Here is a 25449-nt window from a genome sequence, read left to right on the forward strand (position 1 = left end):
ATATATATATATATATATATATATATGTATATATATATATATATATATATATATATATATATATATATACTGTATATGTATGTATATGTATATATATGTATTGTATATAAAACAAATATTTACATGAACAAAAACAGTAATTAGCAGATACAACAGCAAAATAAGAGATGCATGAATGATGTATACATACATAGTCGTATGTATGTTTACATATATAGTAAAATATATCACATTATTAAAATGTAATACATTATATGCAAAATTAATCAAAAATTCTCAAATAAATGAACACAAATATTTATAGTCCAAAAAACCAGGAGGGTGTGCCTGGGCAGGGATGGTTTCTCCCTATCATAGTGAGGAAAACAACTGTTGAGATGCAATGGACTTAGATTGGTTAGATCTAGTCTTGGACTTAGATTGGTCAGATCTAGTCTTAGCCTTAGATTGGTCAGATCTAGTCTTGGATTTAGATTGGTCAGATCTGGTCTTAGACTTAGATTGGTCAGATCTAGTCTTGGACTTAGATTGGTCAGATCTAGTCTTAGACTTAGATTGGTCAGCTCTAGTCTTGGACTTAGATTGGTCAGATCTAGTCTTAGACTTAGATTGGTTAGATCTTGTCTTGGACTTAGATTGGTCAGATCTGGTCTTGGACCTAGATTGGTTAGATCTAGTCTTGGACTTAGATTGGTCAGATCTAGTCTTAGACTTAGATTGGTCAGATCTAGTCTTGGACTTAGATTGGTCAGAATTAGTCTTAGACTTACATTGTTCAGATCTGATCTTAGACTTAGATTGGTCAGATCTAGTCTTGGACTTAGATTGGTCAGAACTAGTCTTAGACTTAGATTGGTCAGATCTAGTCTTGGACTTAGATGGTCAGATCTGGTCTTAGACTTAGATTGGTCAGATCTAGTCTTGGACTTAGATTGGTAAGATCTAGTCTTAGACTTAGATTGGTTGGATTTTGTCTAGGACTTAGATTGGTCAGATCTAGTCTCAGACTTAGATTGGTTAGATCTAGTCTTGGACGTAGATTGGTCGGATCTAGTCTTAGTCTTAGATTGGTCAGATCTTGTCTTGGACTTAGATTGGTCAGAACTGGTCTTGGACCTAGATTGGTTAGATCTAGTCTTGGACTTAGATTGGTCAGATCTAGTCTTGGATTTAGATTGGTCAGATCTAGTCTTGGACTTAGATTGGTCAAATCTGGTCTTGGACTTAGATTGGTCCGATCTAGTCTTAGACTTAGATTGGTCAGATCTAGTCTTGGACTTAGATTGGTCAGATCTGGTCTTAGACTTAGATTGATCAGATCTAGTCTTGGACTTAGATTGGTCAGATCTAGTCTTAGACTTAGATTGGTTAGATCTAGTCTTGGACTTAGATTGGTCAAATCTGGTCTTGGATGTAGATTGGTTAGATCTAGTCTTGGACTTAGATTGGTCAGATCTAGTCTTAGACTTAGATTGGTCAGATCTAGTCTTGGACTTAGATTGGTCAGATCTGGTCTTGGACTTAGATTGGTCAGATCTGGTCTTGGACTTAGATTGGTCAGATCTAGTCTTGGACTTAGATTGGTCAGATCTAGTCTTGGACTTAGATTGGTCAGATCTGGTCTTGGACTTAGATTGGTCAGATCTAGTCTTGGACTTAGATTGGTCAGATCTGGTCTTGGACCTAGATTGGTTGGATCTAGTCTTAGACTTAGATTGGTCAGATCTAGTCTTGGACTTAGATTGGTCAGATCTGGTCTTAGACTTAGATTGGTCAGATCTAGTCTTGGACTTAGATTGGTCAGATCTGGTCTTGGACTTAGATTGGTCAGATCTAGTCTTGGACTTAGATTGGTCAGATCTGGTCTTGGACCTAGATTGGTTAGATCTAGTCTTGGACTTAGATTGGTCAGATCTATTCTTAGACTTAGATTGGTCAGATCTAGTCTTGGACTTAGATTGGTCAGATCTGGTCTTGGACTTAGATTGGTCTGATCTAGTCTTAGACTTAGATTGGTCAGATCTGGTCTTGGACCTAGATTTGTTATATCTAGTCTTAGACTTAGACTGGTCAGATCTAGTCTTAGACTTTGATTGGTCAGATTTAGTCTTGGACTTAGATTGGTCAGATCTGGTCTTGGACTTAGATTGGTCAGATCTAGTCTTAGACTTAGATTGGTCAGATCTGGTCTTGGACCCAGAGTGGTTAGATCTAGTCTTAGACTTAGATTGGTCAGATCTAGTCTTAGACTTAGATTGGTCAGATCTAGTCTTGGATTTGGATTGGTTAGATCTAATCCAGTGGCTGGTGCCAAAACCCCAAATATTCATACTCCTGGGCCAGGATGGCTTCTCCCTATCATAGTAAGAAAAACAAACAATCCTAACTGTCAAAGCCAATGACAGTCGTTGAAGTGTAATTTCCACTCGTTAGCATTGAGGGTTTGGCAGAACTATCGCTGTGGATCGACTACTACCAGTCCAAAATAGTCAGAATTCCCCGCATTAGCATTTCATTCTTCTGTAAACAAAAGTCATTCTGATCACCTTCTGTGAGCAGAATGTTTTTAACTTCTGTTATTTGTTAGAGGCTAAATTGCAGTCTTTCAGAAATTCTTGAAAGGACAGTGTTGTATGTGGGAGACAGGTGGTGTCGCAGACAATAAAGCTAATTCTGATTTTCTTCCATATGTGTTTCTGTATGGTATTTCTCCAGCAATGGTCACGTGGGGACATAAATGACGGTATTTTGAGAGGTAACCACTGAAGTCGGACACCACTGAATGCCTAGGTGGGAAACGCACGGCCCGCCACCGGTATCAACAAACTATATAACTCACTGACCATTGCTAAACACAGTAGGCACTGATCCAAGTAAAACTAGTTTTTAAGAAAATAATTATTTATTTTGCTGAGGAAGGTGATGCCGTTTACATTAGAAGGCTAAGATAGCTACACAAAAACTGGAGCTAACATTGCTAACGTTTCTAGCCTACAGTTATTTATTACCATTTCATTGTCTCCTCCATTGCCAATAATTATTGGCACCATCTTTTCTGGTCACCTTCTGTTGGAGGCTAAATTGCAGAGTCTTTTGGGAACGATTGAAAGAACAGTGTTGTATGTGGGAGACAGTTAGAGCCAAATTGTGATATTCTTCCATATAATGTATAATTTTTGTGTTCTTTTTTTATATCATATCATTATGACACCATTCTATTTGTTTTTAAAGGTGTACTCCAGGTCTGCCACTCACCTTTATCCCTTTATTGCATCACATTGTTTTCTAGGTCAGTAGAAAAGACTTAATCCTCTGCTCTAAGAATACACACTTAGTGTTGTCCACGCCCATGTGTGTTAATACCTCAAACTCAGTAATCCACTTGGCTCTTGCATTTAGGTTTCTTCTTCATCTCCTTTTTTTTGACACCTTATACACCAAGTTATGCACTATACACCTAAAGGTAATTCCATGAAAAGGGCACTCCTGGTTTTAATTTTGGGGAGCATCCGTGATTGTAGACATGGTGGTCGGTGAATCGGGACAGGTAAGAGGTTTTGTCATTTGGGGGTTTTCAGCTGAAAAATGGCCAAAAGCTTGGGGAGTGACATCAAGTTTGTGCTTTGAAGCTTCATTTTTTGGTTGTTTTTCATGCCAACTAAAATAGTTTCTAGTATCAATAAACTCGTAAACTAATGTTTTAAAAAAAAAAACCCACCAAATGCAAGTCAAGTACAGAACTTACTAGAATAGAATAGAAAGTACTTTATTGATCCCTGGGGGAAATTCAGCACCACAGTTCGCTCACAATAGACAATAAACACTTGGGTATTTTTTTACATGTGAATAATATAAATACAGTATTATATTACAAACCCCGTTTCCATATGAGTTGGGAAATTGTGTTAGATGTAAATATAAACGGAATACAATGATTTGCAAATCCTTTTCAACCCATATTCAATTGAATGCACTACAAAGACAAGATATTTGATGTTCAAACTCATAAACTTTATTTTTTTTTTGCAAATAATAATTAACTTAGAATTTCATGGCTGCAACATGTGCCAAAGTAGTTGGGAAAGGGCATGTTCACCACTGTGTTACATGGCCTTTCCTTTTTAACAACATTCAGTAAACGTTTGGGAACTGAGGAGACACATTTTTTAAGCTTCTCAGGTGGAATTATTTCCCATTCTTGCTTGATGTACAGCTTAAGTTGTTCAACAGTCCGGGGGTCTCCGCTGTGGTATTTTAGGCTTCATAATGCGCCACACATTTTCAATGGGAGACAGGTCTGGACTACAGGCAGGCCAGTCTAGTACCCGCACTCTTTTACTATGAAGCCACGTTGATGTAACACGTGGCTTGGCATTGTCTTGCTGAAATAAGCAGGGGCGTCCATGGTAGCGTTGCTTGGATGGCAACATATGTTGCTCCATAACCTGTATGTACCTTTCAGCATTAATGGCGCCTTCACAGATGTGTAAGTTACCCATGTCTTGGGCACTAATACACCCCCATACCATCACAGATGCTGGCTTTTCAACTTTGCGCCTATAACAACCCGGATGGTTCTTTTCCTCTTTGGTCCGGAGGACACGACGTCCACAGTTTCCAAAAACAATTTGAAATGTGGACTCGTCAGACCACAGAACACTTTTCCACTTTGTATCAGTCCATCTTAGATGAGCTCAGGCCCAGCGAAGCCGACGGCGTTTCTGGGTGTTGTTGATAAACGGTTTTTGCCTTGCATAGGAGAGTTTTAACTTGCACTTACAGATAGTAGTTACTGACAGTGGGTTTCTGAGGTGTTCCTGAGCCCATGTGGTGATATCCTTTACACACTGATGTCGCTTGTTGATGCAGTACAGCCTTAGGATCGAAAGTCACGGGCTTAGCTGCTTACGTGCAGTGATTTCTCCAGATTCTCTGAACCCTTTGATGATATTACGGACCGTAGATGGTGAAATCCCTAAATTCCTTGCAATAGCTGGTTGAGAAAGGTTTTTCTTAAACTGTTCAACAATTTGCTCACGCATTTGATGACAAAGTGGTGACCCTCGCCCCATCCTTGTTTGTGAATGACTGAGCATTTCATGGAATCTACTTTTATACCCAATCATGGCACCCACCTGTTCCCAATTTGCCATGTTCACCTGTGGGATGTTTCAAATAAGTGTTTGATGAGCATTCTTCAACTTTATCAGTATTTATTGCCACCTTTCCCAACTTTTTTGTCACGTGTTGCTGGCATCAAATTCTAAAGTTAATGATTATTTGCTCCTTGGTCTTTGTCACATTGAGCTAGAGGTGGTTCTTTCCACACCATGTGACAAAGTCCTCCACCAGTGCCCTGTATTCCTCATCATCACCATCCTCAATACACCCCACTATCGCAGAGTCATCAGAAAACATCTGAACGGTGTTGCTGACTAGTCTGTCAGACACACAGTCCTGCAGTCGGACGTACTGTGGTCTGTCAGTCAGGTAATCAACAACCCAGGACACCAAGGGGGCGTCCACCTGAACCGTCTCTAACTTCACACCCAGTAGCCCGGGCCGTATGGTATTGAAAGCACTGGAGAAGTCAAAAAACATGCTGCTCACAGGCTTGTCTAGGTGGGTGTGGGCTCGGTTCAGCAGGTAGATGACTGCGTCCTCCACTCCCAGTCAGGGCTGGTAGGCGAACTGGAGTGGGTCCAGGTGGGGCTTGATCGTCGGGCAGAGTTGTTCCAGGACCAACCTCTCCATGGTCTTCATGATATGGGAAGTTAGAGCCACTAATACCGATACTGGTACTAAAATGTATTTCGATACTTCTCGGTAAATTTCGATACTTTTCTACCTAAAGGGGACCACAAAAAATTGCATTATTGGCTTTATTTTAACAGAAAATCTTAGGGTAAATTAAACATATGTTTCTTATTGCAAGTTTGTCCTTAAATAAAATAGTGAACATACAATACAACTTGTCTTTTAGTAGTAAGTAAACAAACAAAGGCTCCTAATTAGTCTGCCGACATATGCAGTAACATATTGTGTCATTTTCCTTTCTATTATTTTGTCAACATTATTAAGGACAAGCAGTAGAAAATGAATTATTGATCTACTTGTTCATTTATTGTTAAAGGGGAACATTATCACCAGACCTATGTAAGCGTCAATATATACCTTGATGTTGCAGAAAAAAAGACCATATATTTTTTTAACCGATTTCCGAACTCTAAATGTCTGAATTTTGGCAAATTAAACGCCGTTGTGACGTCACATCGGGAAGCAATCCGCCATTTTCTCACTTTCGTCGGTATGTTGTCGGAGGGTGTAACATGTGTGGATATCCTGCGACACTCAAAGCAGATGCATTTCCAACGATAAAGACTCTAGCTTCCCTGGCCTGCTGACATCAACTCCAAAACTGGACAGATCAGCTTTCAGGAAAAGAGAGCGGATGAGGGTATGTCTACAGAATATATGACTAAGTTAGAGCTACACAATAATTTTTAATTTTTTTAATTAGAATTGGCTACAGTGGATGATTTTAGGATACATGTGCATGTACACGCCCTACTGCCCCTCAACAAGACAGAGACAAATAAGGAATGTATTGACTACAACTTTTAACGACAACTGAATAAAAATGGCAGACTCGGGCAAAGCTCCTCAGTTTATCTGACCATATATGGCTCTATACCTGGCCTGGGCAAGCATTTTGCCTCAGGGGGCCAAATTTAGAGAAAAAAATGTGTCTAGGGGCCGGTATATCTATTTTTAAAGGGGAACATTATCACCAGACCTATGTAAGCGTCAATATATACCTTGATGTTGCAGAAAAAAGACCATATATTTTTTTAACCGATTTCCGAACTCTAAATGGGTGAATTTTGGCGAATTAAACGCCTTTCTATCATTCGCTCTCGGAGCGATGACGTCACAACGTGACGTCACATCGGGAAGCAATCCGCCATTTTCTCACTTTCGTCGGTGTGTTGTCGGAGGGTGTAACAACACGAACAGGGACGGATTCAAGTTGCACCAGTGGCCCAAAGATGCGAAAGTGGCAAGAAATTGGATGAAATTTGTTCGAAATACGAGGGTGTGGGGAAAGCCGACGAAATGGTCAGTCGTTTGTTCCGCACACTTTACCGACGAAAGCTATGCTACGACAGAGATGGCAAGAATGTGTGGATATCCTGCGACACTCAAAGCAGATGCATTTCCAACGATAAAGTCAAAGAAATCTGCCGCCAGACCCCCATTGAATCTGCCGGAGTGTGTGAGCAATTCAGGGACAAAGGACTTTGGTAGCACGGCAAGGCAAGGTATGGCAGCAGTTTGTTCCCGCAGACGAGCGAGCTAAACCCCCCTGGATGTCTTGGCTCACACCGTCCCTTATGCCACCTTAGCTTCCCTGGCCTGCTGACATCAACTCCAATACTGGACGGATCAGCTTTCAGGAAAAGAGAGCGGATGAGGGTATGTCTACAGAATATATTAATTGATGAAAACTTTATTCATTACTCGCGGTTTTATGTAAATTATTATACATAAACTGTGTTTACCAATAATTTAGCTTAAAAACTTTTTTTTTTTTTCAATCATTCGAGTACATTCGAGTAGTCTTGTGTAATGCAGTATTTTGTGTCTATTTAGGTATGGTTAACCTGAGTGCTGAAATCATGGAAAAATATATGTTTTTAGCTCGCCTGAAATGGGCTGTCTGCACTCTCAAAGTGCATGTTGTTGCCAAATGTATTTCATATGCTGTAAACCTAGTTCATAGTTGTTAGTTTCCTTTAATGCCAAACAAACACATACCAATCGTTGGTTAGAAGGTGATCGCCGAATTCGTCCTCGCTTTCTCCCGTGTCGCTGGCTGTCGTGTCGTTTTCGTCGGTTTCGCTTGCATACGGTTCAAACCGATATGGCTCAGTAGCTTCAGTTTCTTCTTCAATTTCGTTTTCGCTACCTGCCTCCACACTACAACCATCCGTGTCAATACATGCGTAATCTGTTGAATCGCTTAAGCCGCCGTTACAGGGTCATACATTGGTCATATTCAAAGTCCTCATGTGTCCAGGGACATATTTCCCGAGTTTATAAACATAACATACATTTTTTTTAAATGAAGGAAGATGTTGTGTTGCCAAAAAAATATCGATGTAATCATTGTAGTATCGACTAGATACGCTCCTGTACTTGGTATCATTACAGAGGATGTCAGGTGTAGATCCACCAATGGCAGTACTTTTTAGAGGCGGTGTAGTACTGAATATGACTAATTAGTATCACGGTACTTTTCCAATACCGTACAACCCTACTACCATACTTGCCAACCTTGAGACCTCCGATTTCGGGAGGTGGGGGGTGGGGGGCGTGGTCGGGGTGGGGCGGGGGCGTGGTTGGGGCGGGGCTAAGAGGGGAGGAGTATATTTACAGCTAGAATTCACCAAGTCAAGTATTTCATATATATATATATATATATATATATATATAAGAAATACTTGACTTTCAGTGAATTCTAGCTATATATATATTTATTTTATTATGTATATATATATATATATATACATATATATATATATATATATATATATATATATATATATATATATATATATATATATATATATATATATATAAAAGAATTACTTGAATTTCAGTGTTCATTTATTTACACATATACACACACATAACACTCATCTACTCATTGTTGAGTTAAGGGTTGAATTGTCCATCCTTGTTCTATTCTCTGTCACTATTTTTCTAACCATGCTGAACACCCTTTCGCAGGTACCCAGAAAGGTTTCGAGTACCACCAAAAAAACTGAATCTCTGAAGACAGTATAAAAATCTGTGTTAAAGGTGTACAAATACTGTTTGTATAATAAGCATGTTATTTTTTATAAGTACTAACAGTACTACAGTACTAAAAAAAAGAGAAAAGAATGTGGCTTAAGTACAGTTTTTTAATTGAGCTGCTGCATTTTTTGGTTGGGTTATTTATTTATTTTGAGTAACTTCTATACATTTCTAAAAGGGGAGGAATGTATTAGTGATCTATGTTTGTCTGTTGCCATCTCCTGGTGAATGTTGGCTATAGCGTACTGGGATTACTTTTTGGTTGGCCAACGATTTACGTGGTGTTGCGCACCTGACGTCACTCAGGTCCGCATGGAGCTGGAGGGGGCGTGGCTTCCAGCTCCGCCTGAATTTCGGGAGATTTTCGGGAGAAAATTTGTCTCGGGAGGTGTTCGGGAGAGGCACTGAATTTCGGGAGTCTCCCGGAAAATCCGGGATGGTTGGCAAGTATGCCCTACTACAGACTCATTAAACAACATTCGTGGACATTTTAGCCTCTACCTGCAGGCCAAGACATTAGCGGCAACTTTGTTGGCAACAGAGGCAAGTAAAAATTAAGAAACAAATCTCCAGCATTTAGCAATATGGGCTTTTCTTTTAACAACACTCAGTAAACGTTTGAGAACTGAGGAGACACATTTTTTAAGCTTCTCAGGTGGAATTCTTTCCCATTCTTGCTTGATGTACAGCTTAAGTTGTTCAACAGTCCGGGGGTCTCCGTTGTGGCAGGCCAGTCTAGTACCCGCACTCTTTTACTATGAAGCCACGTTGATGTAACACGTGGCTTGGCATTGTCTTGCTGAAATAAGCAGGGGTGTCCATGGTAGCATTGCTTGGATGGCAACATATGTTGCTCCAAAACCTGTATGTACCTTTCAGCATTAATGGTGCCTTCACAGATGTATAAGTTACCTATGTCTTGGGCACTAATACACCCCCATACCATCACAGATGCTGGCTTTTCAACTTTGTGCCTATAACAATCCGGATGGTTCTTTTCCCCTTTGGTCCGGAGGACACGACGTCCACAGTTTCCAAAAACAATTTGAAATGTGGACTCGTCAGACCACAGAACACTTTTCCACTTTGTATCAGTCCATCTTAGATGAGCTCAGTCCAAGCAAAGCCGACGGTGTTTCTGGGTGTTGTTGATAAACGGTTTTCACTACTACTAGCATCCAAAATTTGGTTTGGAGGCTAGTAGGACACTTTTGTCCAGCAAAGGCAAAAATAAAACTATCTAAGGCAACTGTGGAGTTATCTCTTCTCCGGGTTCTTCGGACCACCAATCCCCGACATGACAGCTCCTTTTCAGGGTTTGGAACACTGTTTTATTTTTCAATCAAGTCTTTAGTTTGTGCTTTTCAGCAGTTGTCTCTTCGTCTCGGTCTCTCGCTCGCTCTAGCTCCAGCTCTCCAACTCCAACAACAACTCTGTCCTCCCCGGCTGCTGCCTTGTAACAGAGCGACAGGTGATTAGATAAGCAGGCCCAGGTGGGCCATCTACGCACCTGTCGCTGATCTCGCAGCCGGTCCTGGCACACCCCGCTTCTCTGCAGGTCCGCAGGCCATGCCCTCCTCCACAGCAACTTTCTGGCATCGGAGGCAAAGAAAAACTTTAAAAAAAAAAAATCCAGAATATTATTTACTGTAGAAACATGAGTGGCAAACCCAGTTTAAATGCTGGAAAAACTATTTGGTGACAGAGCCAAGGAAAAACTAAGAAACAAACCTTGAATTAAAAAAATATTGCGACAAAGGAAACATTTTTTCAAAGGCGAAGTTTTGGCAAGGAAAGCGTGATACGGTTAGATGTGAGTAGCAACCTTTTGGCGACAGAGGCAAGGAAAAACCAAGGAACAAACTTTAAATAGACCCAGTTAGCATCATGGATGGCAATTGTCGCCCTATAACCCGAATTTAGATGCTAGTATAAGCTTGTTGGCAGCAGAGAAAAGAAAAAACTGAGGAACAAATCTCCAACATTTAGCAACATGGACGGTGATTGTACCCATTTATCCATCCATCTATCCATTTTATTCCGCTTATCCTAGGTCGGGTCGTGGGGGCAGCGGTCTAAGCAGAGAAGCCCAGACTTCTTTCTCCCCAGCCACTTCGCCCAGCTCTTCCCGGGGGATCACGAGGCGTTCCCAGGTCAGTCGGGAGACATAGTCTTCCCAACGTGTCCTGGGTCTTCCCCGTGGCCTCCTGCCGGTCGGACGTGCCCTAAACACCTCCCTAGGGAGGCGTTCGGGTGGCATCCTGACCTCATCTGGCTCCTCTCAATGTGGAGGAGCATCGGCTTTACTCTGAGTTCCTCTCGGATGACAGAGCTTCTCACCCTATCTCTAAGGGAGAGCCCCGCCACCCGGCGGAGGAAACTCATTTCGACCGCTTGTACCTGTGATCTTGTCCTTTCGGTCAAAACCCAAAGCTCATGACCATAGGTGAGGATGGGAACGTAGATCGACCGGTAAATTGAGAGCTTTGCCTTCCGGCTCAGCTCCTTCTTCACCACAACGGATCGACACAGCGTCCGCATTACTGAAGACGCCGCACCGATCCGCCTGTGGACCTCACGATCCACTCTTCCCTCACTTGTGAACAAGACTCCGAGGTACTTGAACTCCTCCACTTGGGGCAAGATCTCCTCCCCAACCTGGAGATGGCACTCCACCCTTTCCCGGGCGAGAACCATGGACTCGGATTCTCATCCCAGTCGCTTCACACTCGACTGCGAACCGATCCAGTGGGAGCTGAAGATCCTGGCCAGTTGAAGCCATCAGGACCACATCATCTGCAAAAAGCAGAGATTTAATCCTGCAGCCACCAAACCGGATCCCCTCAACGCCTTGACTGCGCCTAGAAATTCTGTCCATAAAAGTTATGAACAGAATCGGGGACAAAGGGCAGCCTTGGCGGAGTCCAACCCTCACTGGAAACGGGTCCGACTTACTGCCGGCAATGCGGACCAAGCTCTGACACTGATCATACAGGGAGCGGACCGCCACCCATTTAACCTTAGTTTATATGCTAGTAGAACATTGTCGTCCAACAAAAGCAAAAATAAAACTGTCTAAGGCAACTTTCTGGCATCAAAGGAAAATAAAAACTTAAAAAAAGAATGTATCCAGCAGATTATTTACTGTAGGAACTTGAGTGGCAATGTAGACCTCTAACACTAGTTTAAAGGCTAGAAAATCGTGTTGGTGACAAGGCAAGGAAAAACTAAGAAACAAACCTTGAATTAAAAAAATATTGTGACAAATGAACATTTTTTGAAAGGTTTAGGCCACATATGCAAGGAAAAAATGACTGGTTTGGATGTGAGTAACAACCTTTTGGCGACAGAGGCAAGTAAAAACCAAGGAACAAACTTTAAATAGACCCAGTTAGCATCATGGATGGCAATTGTAGCCCTTTAACCTGAATGTAGATGCTAGTAAAAACTTTTTGGCAACAGAGGGAACTAAAAACTAAAAAAACAAACCTCAAATAGATGATCTGAGTCTCAAAACAGAGACTGTCATCCCGTTTGGGGATGGTGGGTGGTCTTTTCGTCTTCTTTGCCGCTTCATGAAGACTGTTTGGCAGTGGCGGGCCGTGCGTTTCCCACCTAGGCTTTCATTGATGTCCTACTTAGCCGACTTCAATGAATACCTCTCAAAATATCATAGTTCATGTGCCCACATGCCCACGGCTTGTAAAATACTATACAGAAACACACTGGCGCACTACGAGGCATTGAATCAACTCAATTTGTCAATGGTGTACAAAAAGGGCTATTTTTTGGCGCATTTAAAAATCAATAAACCCGCATCAGACGTGTTACTGTCAAAACAAAAATAATTGTAAAAAAAACATATTGAATGTGGATATTTGAACTCAAAATACCGCTCGTAGTGGGTTGATTTGGGTGGAAGTGGCAGGCAAAACGTTATATCTGTTACTTTGTTAGTTAAAAAAAATTGAGTACCGCTGATTTCTCCGCTGGCCGGGTATGGCTCCGGTGCCACTTTCTGCTTTCGTAAATCACAACTTCTGATTGGATACCTTGGAGTGACAAGTGAGCATCCAATCACAGTCACGTAGGGGGGTGGACGGAGACAAAGAGAGGGCCAATGAACTAAACCAGTTCTTTAACAGGTTTGACACAGTGGCTCCGACAAGCTCCTGCCTCCCCCGAGGCATACCAGCCGGCCACCTAGCAACTTCAGCGAACCAATCCATCCCCCCCTTCCCTCCTCACAGCCCCCCCAACTCCAATGACTACCTCCCCCCACTTAAAACCTCACCCTCAGCTTGATGACCCCCCCCCCCCCCAGTGTGTCTGTCTGTAGAACAGGTGAATGCACAGCTAAATAAGCTACAAACAGGCAAGGCCGCGGGTCCTGACGGTGTGAGCCCCAGGGTACTCAAAACTTGCGCCCCACAGCAAGTCTTCAACATGAGCCTTAGGCTGCAGAAAGTCTCCACACTGTGGAAAACCTCATGCGTGGTCCCCATCCCCAAGTGCACGCGACCCAGCACGTCGAAGGACTACAGGCCGGTGGCTCTAACCTCCCATATCATGAAGACCATGGAGAGGTTGGTCCTGGAACAACTCCGCCCTACAGTCAAGCCCCACCTGGACCCACTCCAATCCGCCTACCAGCCCCGACTGTGAGTGGAGGACGCAGTCATCTACCTGCTGAACCGAGCCCACACCCACCTAGACAAGCCTGCGAGCAGTGTGAGGGTCATGTTTTTTGACTTCTCCAGTGCTTTCGATACCATACAGCCTGGACGACTGGGTGTGAAGTTGGAGACGATGCAGGTGGAGGCCCCCTTGGTGTCCTGGGTTGTTGATTAACTGACGTGCGACTGCAGGACTGTGTGTCTGACAGGCTGGTCAGCAACACCGGGGCCCCGCAGGGCACAGTCCTCTCCCCCTTCCTCTTCACCATCTACACCACCGATTTCTGCCACCTTCAGAAGTTTTCTGATGACTCTGCGATGTATTGAGGATGGTGATGTTGAGGAATACAGGGCACTGGTGAAGGACTTTGTCACATGGTGTGGAAAGAGCCACCTCTAGCTCAATGTGACGAAGACCAAGGAGCTGGTTGTGGACTTGGGAAGGAGAAGGAGTACTCCGGCGACCCCTGTTTCCATCAGGGGGGTCGATGTGGACATGGTTGAGGATTATAAATACCTCGGTGTACACATCGACAACAAGCTGAATGGGTCAAAACACGCGGAGGCACTCTACAAGAAGGGACAGAGCCGCCTCTACTTCCTCAGGAGGCTAGGATCCTTCAACGTCTGTACAAAGATGTTGAAGATGTTCTACGAGTCGGTGGTGGCGGGCGCCTTCTTGTACGCCGTGGCCTACTGGGGCAGCGGGCTGAGAGCGAGGGACGCAAACAGACTGGACAAGCTGGTAGAGAAGGCCAGTAACGTGGCGGGAGTGGAGCTAGACTCTCTGGCGGTGGTGTCAGAGAGGAGAAGTCTAGCAAAACTCCTAGCCATTATGGACAACACCTCCCACCCACTACACTCATACCTGGCGGAGAGAATAAGCACGTTCAGTGGAAGGCTCAGACTCCCAAAGTGCAACACGGAACGACACAGGAGGTCCTTCATACCAACAGCCATCAGACTGTATAATGCATATGTTTCTTCTTGACTGGACTTAATTGTATATGTAGAATACATTTATAATATTTATATATTATATATGTAATATTATTTATTATTATTCTTGTCTATTGTGAGCAAACTGTGGTGCTGAATTTCCCCCATGGATCAATAGAGTACTTTCTATTCTATTCTATCTATTCAACACAAGGCTACTGTCAACAACTTGTGATCTGATCGGCTATCACAACCGTCTTGTCAAAGAACCACCATTACATGTTATGTAGACCACAAGAAAGTGTTTTACATTTAAAAAATAAGAATAACAAAACGACTCCTTTAATGCGCCCTATAATCCGGTGCGCCTTTTGTATGAAAAAATATAAAAAATAGACCATTCATCGGCAGTGCGCCTTAAAATCCGGTGCGCCCTATGGTCCCGAAAATACGGTAGTTTATTTTAAACATTAAAAAAAATATTTATGTAGCAGGACAGCACACGATTGCACGAATCAACATTTTGGAAAAAGGAGGAGAAGCATTGGTATTTGTTTTATTTTTGTTAATATCTTTTCAATTACCGTATTTTTCGGACTATAAGTCACAGTTTTTTTCATAGTTTGGCCAGTGGTGCGACTTATACTCAGGAGCGACTTATGTGTGAAATTATTAACACATTAGCGTAAAATATCAAATAATATTATTTAGCTCATTCACGTAAGAGACTAGACCAGGGGTCGGCAACCTTTACCAGTCAAAGAGCCATTTTGACCAGTTTCATAAATTAAAGATAACAATGGGAGCCACAATAATTTTTTGAAATTTAAAATGATATAACACTGAATTATAAGTTTTTTTTTTTGCTTTGTGCTATGTATAAACCAGGGGTCTCAGACACGCTGCCCACACCTTAATATGGATGAATGCTGGTGCGGCACACGGGTTTTATATGAATGGCGCTTGTCAACGTCATGCGTGCCGTGATGGTACAGCATATAGCACCCACTACAACCGACGTGCCTGATCAGCCACACGTTGTATGGAGATTCTGCTTGCTCACGTAAGTGACAGCAAGACATACTTGGTCAACAACCACACAGGTTACACTGACGGTGGCGGTATAAAAAACAACTTTAACACTCTTACTAATAATGCGCCACACTGTGAACCCACACCAAACAAGAATGACAAACACATTTCGGGAGAACATCTGCACCGTAACACAACATAAACACAACAGGACAAATGCCCAGAATCCCATGCAGCCCTAATTCTTCCGGGCTACATTATACACCCCCGCTACCAAACCCCGCCCACCTCAACCGACGCACAGAGGGGGGGAGGGGGGGGGGGATGTGTGAGGGAGCAGGGTTGTTAATGTAGCCCGGAAGAGTCAGGGCTGCATGGGATTCTGGGTATTTGTTCTGTTGTGTTTATGTTGTGTTAAGGTGCAGATGTTCTCCCAAAATGTGCTTGTCATTCTTGTTTGGCTTTGGTTCAAAGTGTGGCGCATTATTAGTAAGAGTGTTAAAGTTGTTTTATATGGCCACCGTTAGTGTAACCTGTGTGGCTGTTGACCAAGTATGCCTTGCTGTCACGCACGTGTGCGAGCAGAAGATGCATACTGCATAACAAGGGGTTGGGCTGGCACGCTGTTAATACGGATTGTAGAGGGCGCCAAATGCTGTACCATCATGGCACGCCCTAATTATAACTACAAGGGTGAAAATCGGAGAATATTAATCCCGGGAGTTGTCTGCGAGAGGCACTGAAATCCGGAAGTCTCCCGGGAATATCGGGGGGGTCGGCAAGTAAGCTGCTGAGCCGCATCAGAGTGAGCAAAGAGCCACATGCGGCTCCGGAGCCGCGGGTTGCCGACCCCTGGACTAGACGTATAAGATTTCATGGGATTTAGCGATTAGGAGTGACAGATTGTTTGGTAAACGTATAGCATGTTCTATATGTTAGTTATTTGAATGACTCTTACCATAAAATGTTACGTTAACATACCAGGCACCTTCTCAGTTGGTTATTTATGCCTCATATAACGTACACTTATTCAGCCTGTTGTTCACTATTCTTTATTTATTTTAAATTGCCTTTCAAATGTCTATTCTTGGTGTTGGGTTTTATCAAATTAATTTCCCCCAAAAATGTGACTTATATATGTTTTTTTCCTTCTTTATTATGCATTTTCGGCCGGTGCGACTTATACTCCGAAAAATACGGTATATACTTGATTTTTACGGTTCATTGTTCTCTTATTTGTCGTTTTTGTTCATTTTCAATCATTTTTCCACTCTTTTCACTGACGCAAACCAGGCCACAATTCTGTCCACCCCTCTTATTCGTGCAAGTGGTACTTCCCGTGTGTGTGTGTGTGTGTCTTTTTAAAGGACCTCTGCAGATGTCTCTCTCCTGTCTGTTTGTTCCGGCACATTCTCCTGCTTCTCTCTCCTCCCATAACCCACCGCCCTCTTGCTCATGCTGGCGCGCATCCATCACTTTAAAAGGAACGTCTCCTGCCTCTTTCCCGCACGCCATCGGGGCAACTCCATGTTTTAGAGCTATTGACATTTTCCTTCAGATTCGGACCAGAGCAATAGCACCCGGTTTTAGCCCCAGCCATGGCGCATGCTGCCGCCCACATTAAGAAGGCCAGGTCTGAGATGGATCAAACTGCCGATCTGAAGGCTCTGGAGAAAGCCAAAGAGAGACGGCGGCGTTCCCGGGAACAGGCAAAGCGCAAGGTAGTAGGGAGAAACAACATCCACCAACCACCGCCCACCATTTTTTAAATGTGCGTGGTGACTTCATCCCATCATCACCTCACCATCGTCACTGTTGGACATCAAAACCATTGTTTATCCAGCAAATCCCATTCTTTTTGCTGTGACAGCGACGTCATATGACGCCTGGCTAGCAAGCTGGGAAGCAAAGCAACTAGTAAGAGAGCTCGCAGATAGCACGGGAAGCTATGCAAAAGTCATTTTTGCACAAAAAGCTGCCTAAGAGCCAAAACAATGGGGCCTTGCTAAAAGAGATCGTCCTATCAAACGAAAAGGAATTAGACCTTTGAGGGCTCTCCTGTTTAAGATATTCGAATGTAGATAAAAGCCAAGGTAACTTTTGTTGGCGAAAAAAAATCACGATCTAGATCCTTATCCTCACTCTCTAGTGCCCTTCCCCCCTTTACGCCCGAGATTTATTTTTTCCACACTCATGTTTCCCATCTAATCCCCGAGCTCACCCACTTGCTAGTTGCTCGGACAATGCATTTTAAATGCAATGGGTGTGGCTTAACGTAGGTGTTGATGGTGCTTGAACCCATACAGCAAGTATTCTGTAAAATAGAAATTTCATCTAAATTAGTTTTTTGTATTTATTTGTATACAAATGTTCTGTATGATGGTGGTCCGGGATTGACAAAATCCCGGATTAGAGTGTTTGTAATCCGGCTGTTGTGGCACGATGGGACGCCCCTGCAGCCAAGAGGGGATTCCAATATTGCCAAAAAAAGATGGGAGTGTTTATCTCTCAAAAAAATGTCATTATTGAAATATTGAATGACTAAAAAAATGGTCAAAATATACATCAAAAAGTATGCAGGTAGTTTTGCCATGATTATATTGAAGCATTTACAATGCAGATAATTTTTATTCTATTGGCAAGTGTCTGGTAATGTAATAGCACCACTTTTTTTTTTTTTACATACAATATTTTAAATGTAAAACAAGACTTTCATTTAATTCGTTGATTTCACTATTTTATGCAATATGATTCTGTAAATAAAAAGATTACCTTCAGTATTCGATTATTTATTCCACGTGCAACAATTTTTTTTGAGGATTTTCGAAATAAAGGGAAGGTGTGATATGTACATGTATAATATTTAGCACTGATGGTCCTAATAATACAAACAGTTCCTTGATAAGTTTCCCAGGAAGTGGGTCAAGTAAACATGTTGTTTGTTTTTTCCCCACTTACACGCCGTAATAGTTCCTCTAATGTTATTTCATCGAAAAGAGAGAGACTATTTTGGAGGGCAATATCCGTCGTATGTACATTGTTATCTGTGTTAATAGAACCCAGTTGTAGCTGGGATGCATTGTCTTTAATCTCCTTTCTAATGAGTTAAATTTTTCTTATTAAAGAAATTCATAAAGTCATCTGCCGAGTGGGTGGAGCTACTGGGAGGAGGCCCTTGTTGGGTTAGCGATACTACTGCACTGAACAAATATTTAGGATCCTTTTTGTTGAGGCGGTGTGAAGTTAGTTTTTGTATGGTAATATTTCAACATTTACAATGCAGAATATTGTATTCTATTGGCAAGTGTCTGGTAATGTAATATCACCACTTTTTTTTGTTTTTTACATACAACATTTTAAATGTAAAACAAGACTTTCATTTCATTTGTTGATTTTCTCGATTATTGTAATTACACTATTTTATGCAATATGATTCTGTAAATAAAAATATTACCTTTGGTATTAAATTATTTATTCCACGTGCAACAATTTTTTTTGAAGATTTTCTAAATACAGGGAAGGTGTGATATGTATATGTATGATATTTAGCACTGATGGTCCTAATAATACAAACAGTTCCTTGATAAGTTTACCAGGAAGTGGGTCAAGTAAACATGTTGTTTGTTTTATCCCACTTACACGCCGCAGGAGTTCTTCTAATGTTATTTTATCAAAAAGAGAGAGACTATTTTGGAGGGCAATACCCGTCGTATGTACATTGTTATCTGTGTTAATAGAACCCCGTTGTAGCTGGGATGCATTGTCTTTAATCTCCTTCCTAATGAGTTCAATTTTCTTATTAAATAAATTCATAAAGTCATCTGCCGAGTGGGTGGAGCTACTGGGAGGAGTCCCTTGTTGGGTTAGCAATTCTACTGCACTGAACAAATATTTAAGATCGTTTTTGTTGAGGCAGTGTGAAGTTAGTTTTTCTGTGATAATATTTCAACATTTACAATGCATAATAATTTATTCTATTGGCGAGTGTCTGGTAATGTAATACCAGCACTTTTTTACATAAAACATTTTAAATGTAAAATTAGACTTTCATTTCATTCATTGATTTCACGATTATTGTAATTGTACTATTTGATGCAATATGAGTCTGTAAATAAAAATATTGCCTTCTATTTGTACTACAGTGTTAGATTATTTATATTTATTTTATTCATATTACTTTTTCATCCTCAAAGTAATGCAGTATTTAATACTTGCAGTTATTTTTTTTAATTTTCTCATCATTTTTGTAATATTAAAAGTTTTTTTTAATTATTGTAAGTGCTGCTGTACTGTAATGATATTGTAAGAGCCATTTCTGGTTAGTTTGAGTGTGGTTTATTTTGGTGCTGGTGCTTGTTTATGTTTGGTGACCTATTTTGTTTGAACAATAGTGGCGGTAATGAGTGCTTTGGAAGAGGAAGAACAAATGTCAAAAGAGGAATATATGGAAGTTTACGAAGAATACGAAGTCATTCTGAAAAGGACACTGATTTTAAGCTAAGACCACCGAAGGGGTCCTATTTTGCAAAACCAACTTTCCTACCTTTTAGTACCGTATTTTTCGGACTGTAAGGCGCACTTAAAATCCTTTCATTTGATCAAAAATCGACAGTGCGCCTTATAACCCGGTGCGCCTAATGTACGGCATGATTCTGGCCGTGCTTACCGACCTCGAAGCAATTTTATTTGGTACATGGTGTAATGATAAGTGTTTCCAGTAGATGGCAGTCATACATAAGAGATGCGTGTAGACTGCAATATGATGGCAGTAAACTACACCAAAAACTTTAAATGTTCTATTGAAAATATAGAACATTACACACGGCGCTCAAAAATCTGTCAAAATGTTTTTAGGACGACTTCGGTAAGCTAGGAAGCCACACCGCTTGATGGATTGTCGGCGCATTAAACATACGAGTATTATTATGGTGTGTGTATAAGGACTGCAAAATGGCATCCATTAGCAGACATTATTTGGTGTTTTGTTTCGCAATATTATGCAAAACCAACTTTTCTTACCTTCTGGTACCTGCTGATCTGTATTTGGGATCTGCATAAGTCCTAAAAATGTGCGCGGGTCCGCAATTGTAGTCCGTGCCGACACCGTAGTCATAAGCTTCTACTTTTATTGATTGAAGTAAAGTCTGAATGTCATTAAAACAGTTAGCTCCATCTTTTGACACTTTTTCCACTCCCGTCCTTGCACGCTACACCGCTACAACAAAGACGACGGGGAGAAGACGCTGCCGAAGGTGAGCCACGTAAATAAGACTGCCCACAAAACGGCGCATCATTAAAAAAGCGGCTTGAATATGATCTGTAAAACATCATCTATGCAACACTTTGACCAAAGAACCACCATTACATGTTATTTAAACCACAAGGAAGTGTTTTCTATTTAGAAACAATTCATAACATGACCCCTTTGATGCGCCTTTTGTATGAAAAAAGACCTGACTAGACCCACTCATTGGCAGTGCGTCTTTAAATCCGATGCGCCCTATTGTCCGAAGAATATTTTGCCTGTTTTTGTGTATTTTGGGTCCATATAAGTCCCCAAAAAGTTTAAATCAAATAGCGGAGGCATGACGTCGACGTTAATAAAACAATCTTGCCTTTTTCCAAACGAGACATTTGGACGTTTGGAGTATAGCGGGTTCAGATCTAGATGGTTCTGACTGCAGCAGAAAACTAGCTGTTCCACCTTGCGTCTGTAGGCAGTTGTTTGCCGTTTGAGACTGTTCACTGCAAAAAGTCAGTGCTCAAAAACAAGAAAAAAATCCAAAACTGAGGGGTATTTTACTTGAACTAAGCAAAATGATCTGCCAATAGAATAAGAACATTTGGCTTGTCAAGACTTTCCAAAACAAGTAAAATTAAAGCTGCACGCAGCAATGGACGGGACCGACTTTGACGGCAAATAAAATCCAAACCGGAGCAGTAATTAAAACTCTTTCGTCAACTTTTAATCAGAAGGGTTCAATCTCTCTCCTGTGATAGTTTGAAGCCGACACGACAAACACGCTCAGAGGAGATAATGTTTGAAAAAAGGTGACCGGTTTTTACAAAACTTTTGTTTTGAAGGGGGAATTGCAAACTTCCTGTTGATTTTTGCTGGGGGTTGTCAATATATGAAATGTAGGTCTAAGTAAGACCTACATAGAGCTTTTGTTTCATGTCTCTACGACATCCCTACTGGAAGTTACAGGCAGTTTTGTCTGTGTTTTCTTCCTAGGGGCAGTTTTGTCTGTGTTTTCTTCCTAGGGGGCGCCAGAGCGCAATTTTGAGTTTTGGGGTTGGGTTTTTTTTTTTATTAGATCGCATTTTTTTCCAGTCCTGATGTGTGTGTCGAGTTTGGTGAGTTTTGAAGCATGTTAAGGAGGTCAAATTATAGTTCAAAGAGGCAAAAGTCACTGTTTTATAAAACTTTTGTTTTGAAGGGGGAATTGCAAACTTTCTGTTGATTTTTGCTGAAGGATGTTAGTCTATGAAATCTAGGTCTAAATAAGACCTACATAGAGATGTTTGTTTCATGTCTCTCTGACATTCTTAGTGGGAGTTACAGGCAGTTTTGTCTGTGTTTTCTTCCTAGGGGGCGCTAGAGCGCAATTTTAAGTTTTGGGGCTAGGTTTTTTTATTCGTTCGCAATTTTTGCCAGTCCTGATGTGTGTGAAATATGGTGAGTTTTGAAGCATGTTAAGGGGGTCAAATTATAGTTCAAAGAGGCAAAAGTGACTGTTTTTATAAAACGTTTGTTTTGAAGGGGGAATTGCAAACTTTCTGTTGATTTTTGCTGAAGGATGTTAGTCTATGAAATCTAGGTCTAAATAAGACCTACATAGAGGTTTTTGTTTCATGTCTCTCCGACATTCTTAGTGGGAGTTACAGGCAGTTTTGTCTGTGTTTTCTTCCTAGGGGGCGCTAGAGAGCAATTTTAAGTTTTGGTTTTTTTTGGGGGGTTTTTTTATTCGATCGCAATTTTCGCCAGTCCTGATGTGTGTGTCAAATATGGTGAATTTTGAAGCATGTTAAGAGGGTCAAATTACAGCTCAAAGAGGCGGCGGAATAATAATAATAAAACCTTACAATTACAATAGGGTCCTCTGTCCCAATGGGACATTCGGTCCCTAATAATAATAATAAAACCTTACAGTTACAATAGGGTCCTATGTCCCAATGGGACATTCGGTCCCTAATTAAAGCTGCAAGCAGCGATGGACGGGACCGACTTTGACGGCACATAAAATCCAAACCGTAGCAGTAATTAAAACTCTTTCGTCCACTTTTAATCAGAAGGCTTCAATCTCTCTCCTGTGCTAGTTTGAAGCCGACACAATAAACGCGCTCAGAGGAGATAATGTTTGAAAAAAGGTGACCGGTTTTTACAAAACTTTTGTTTTGAAGGGGGAATTACAAACTTCCCGTTGATTTTTGCTGGGGGTTGTCAGTATATGAAATGTATGTCTAAGTGAGACCTACATAGAGGTTTTTGTTTCATGTCTCTACGACATTCCTACTGGAAGTTACAGGCAGTTTTGTCTGTTTTCTTCCTAGGAGCAGTTTTGTCTGTTTTCTTCGTAGGGGGCGCTAGAGCGCAATTTTGAGTTTTGGGGTTAGGTTTTTTTTTATTAGATCGCAATTTTCGCCAGTCCTGATGTGTGTGTCCAATTTGGTGAGTTTTGAAGCATGTTAAGGGGGTCAAATTACAGCTCAAAGAGGCAAAAGTGACTGTTTTTATAAAACTTTTGTTTTGAAGGGGGAATTGCAAACTTCCTGTTAATTTTTGCTGAAGGATGTTAGTGTATGAAATCTAGGTCTAAATGATACCTACATAGAGGTTTTTGTTTCATGTCTCTCCGACATTCTTAGTGGGAGTTACAGGCAGTTTTGTCTGTGTTTTCTTCCTAGGGGGCGCTAGAGCGCAATTTTAAGTTTTAGGGCTGTTTTTTTTTTTTTTATTAGATCGCAATTTTCGCCAGTCCTGAAGTGTGTGTCCAATTTGGTGAGTTTTGAAGCATGTTAAGGGGGTCAAATTACAGCTCAAAGAGGCGGCGGTATAATAATAATTAAAGCTGCAAGCAGCGTTGGTCGGGCTCTCATATTTGTCCAGTTGTAGTCCTAAGTCTCCAAATACTTTTGTCCAGTGGTAGTCCTAAGTGTCCCAATACTTTTGTCCAGTGGTAGTCCTAAGTGTCCCAATACTTTTGTCTAGTGTACCTACCTTGTCTGCATTGTGTGGGCACGCTGGTGCTTCCTGCTTTTAAGCAGCCATCTTGAGACGGCAGCAGCGCAGCAGCATCAGCGCAGCGGTTCTTTGAAGGCTCGTAAAATCCAAACCGGAGCAGTAATCAAAACTCTTTCGTCAATTTTTAATCAGAAGGGTTCAATCTCTCTCCTGTGCTAGTTTGAAGCCGAAACGACAAATGTGCTCAGAGGAGATAATGTTTGAAGAAAGGTGACCGGTTTTTACACACATTTTGTTTTGAAGGGGGAATTGCAAACTTCCTATTGATTTTTGCTGGAAGTTGTCAATCTATGAAATGTAGGTCTAAGTGAGACCTACATAGAGGTTTTTGTTTCATGTCTCTCCGACCTTCCTAGTGGGAGTTACAGGCAGTTTTGTCATTTTTTTCTTCCGAGGAGCAGTTTTGTGTGCGTTTTATTCCAAAATTGTGCTAGAGCGCAATTTTGAGATTTGGGGTTAGGTTTTTTTATTAGATGGCAATTTTTGCCAGTCCTGGTGTGTGTGTTCAGTTTGGTGAGTTTTGAACTTTTTTAAGGGGGTCAAATTACAGCTCAAAGAGGCAAAAGTGACTGTTTTTAGTACATTTTTGTCTTGAAGGGGGAATTGCCAACTTCCTGTTGATTTTTGCCCGAGAATGCAAAATTATGAAATTTAGGTCTAAGTCAGACCTACATAGAGGTTTTTGTTTCATGTCTCTACGACAGTTTTAAAGGGAGTTACAGGCAGTTTCGTTTTTTTTTCTAGGGGGTGCTAGAGCGCAATTTTGAGTTTTGGGGTTCGGTTTTTTTATTAAAAGGCAATTTTCGCAGGTCCTGATGTGTGGGTCAAATATGGTGAGTTTTGAAGCATGTTAAGTGGGTCAAATTACAGCTCAAAGAGGCGGCGGAAGAATAATAAAGAAAGAAAGAATAAAACGCTACAATAACAATAGGGTCCTCTGTCCATACTTGCCAACCCTCCCGGATTTTCCGGGAGACTCCCGAAATGCAGCACCTCTCCCGAAAACCTCCCGGGACAAATTTTCTCCCGAAAATCTCCCGAAATTCAGGCGGACTCAGGTCCTCCACAATATAAAAAAGCGTACCTGCCCAATCACGTTATAACTATAGAATGATGGAGGGTGAGTTCTTGGTTTCTTATGTGGGTTTATTGTTAGGCAGTTTCATTAACGTCCTCCCAGCGCGGCAACAACACACAACAACAGCAGTCACTTTTTTGTATACCGTAAAGCAGTTCGTCTGCCCTAAACAGCAATGTTGTGACACTCTTAAACAGGACAATACTGCCATCTAGTGCATTTGATGAAAGCACTTTTGTGCGTGCCACACATCAATGCATCATCAGAGAGGGTGTTCAGCATGGTTCGAAAAATAGTGAGAGAGAATAGAACAAGGATGGACAATTCAACCCTTAACTCAACAATGAGTAGATGAGTGTTATGTGTGTGTATATGTGTAAATAAATGAACACTGAAATTCAAGTATTTATTTTATATATATATATATATATATATATATATATATATATAATAAAATATATAATAAAATATATATATAATTAAATAAATAAATAAATATATATATATATATATATATATATATATATATATATATATATATATATATATATATATATATATATATATCTAGAATGCACTGAACGTCAAGTATTTCTTATATATATAAGCAAAATTAG

General features: G+C 41.2%; 1 protein-coding gene across 9 annotated transcripts in view; it reads left to right on the plus strand.

Moving 5' to 3' along the window:
* ank2b (ankyrin 2b, neuronal) overlaps positions 1-25449 on the plus strand; it is a 176339-nt gene that overhangs the window by 2093 nt on the left and 148797 nt on the right. For 6 of the 9 annotated variants that reach the window (XM_061961220.2, XM_061961227.2, XM_061961228.2 and 3 more), the window contains exon 1: positions 16933-17230. The exons of 1 other annotated variant lie outside the window; for it this stretch is intronic. In XM_061961220.2, the coding sequence (XP_061817204.1) occupies positions 17108-17230 (123 nt within the window). In that variant the 5' untranslated portion in view covers positions 16933-17107. Of the gene's footprint in view, positions 1-3462; positions 3548-16931; positions 17231-25449 lie in introns of those variants that run through there. 2 more of the 9 variants (XM_061961226.1, XM_061961221.1) reach the window with 2 other exon arrangements.

This window comes from Nerophis lumbriciformis, linkage group LG05, assembly GCF_033978685.3.
Source record: "Nerophis lumbriciformis linkage group LG05, RoL_Nlum_v2.1, whole genome shotgun sequence".
In the NCBI taxonomy this organism is placed as follows: Eukaryota; Metazoa; Chordata; class Actinopteri; order Syngnathiformes; family Syngnathidae; genus Nerophis; species Nerophis lumbriciformis.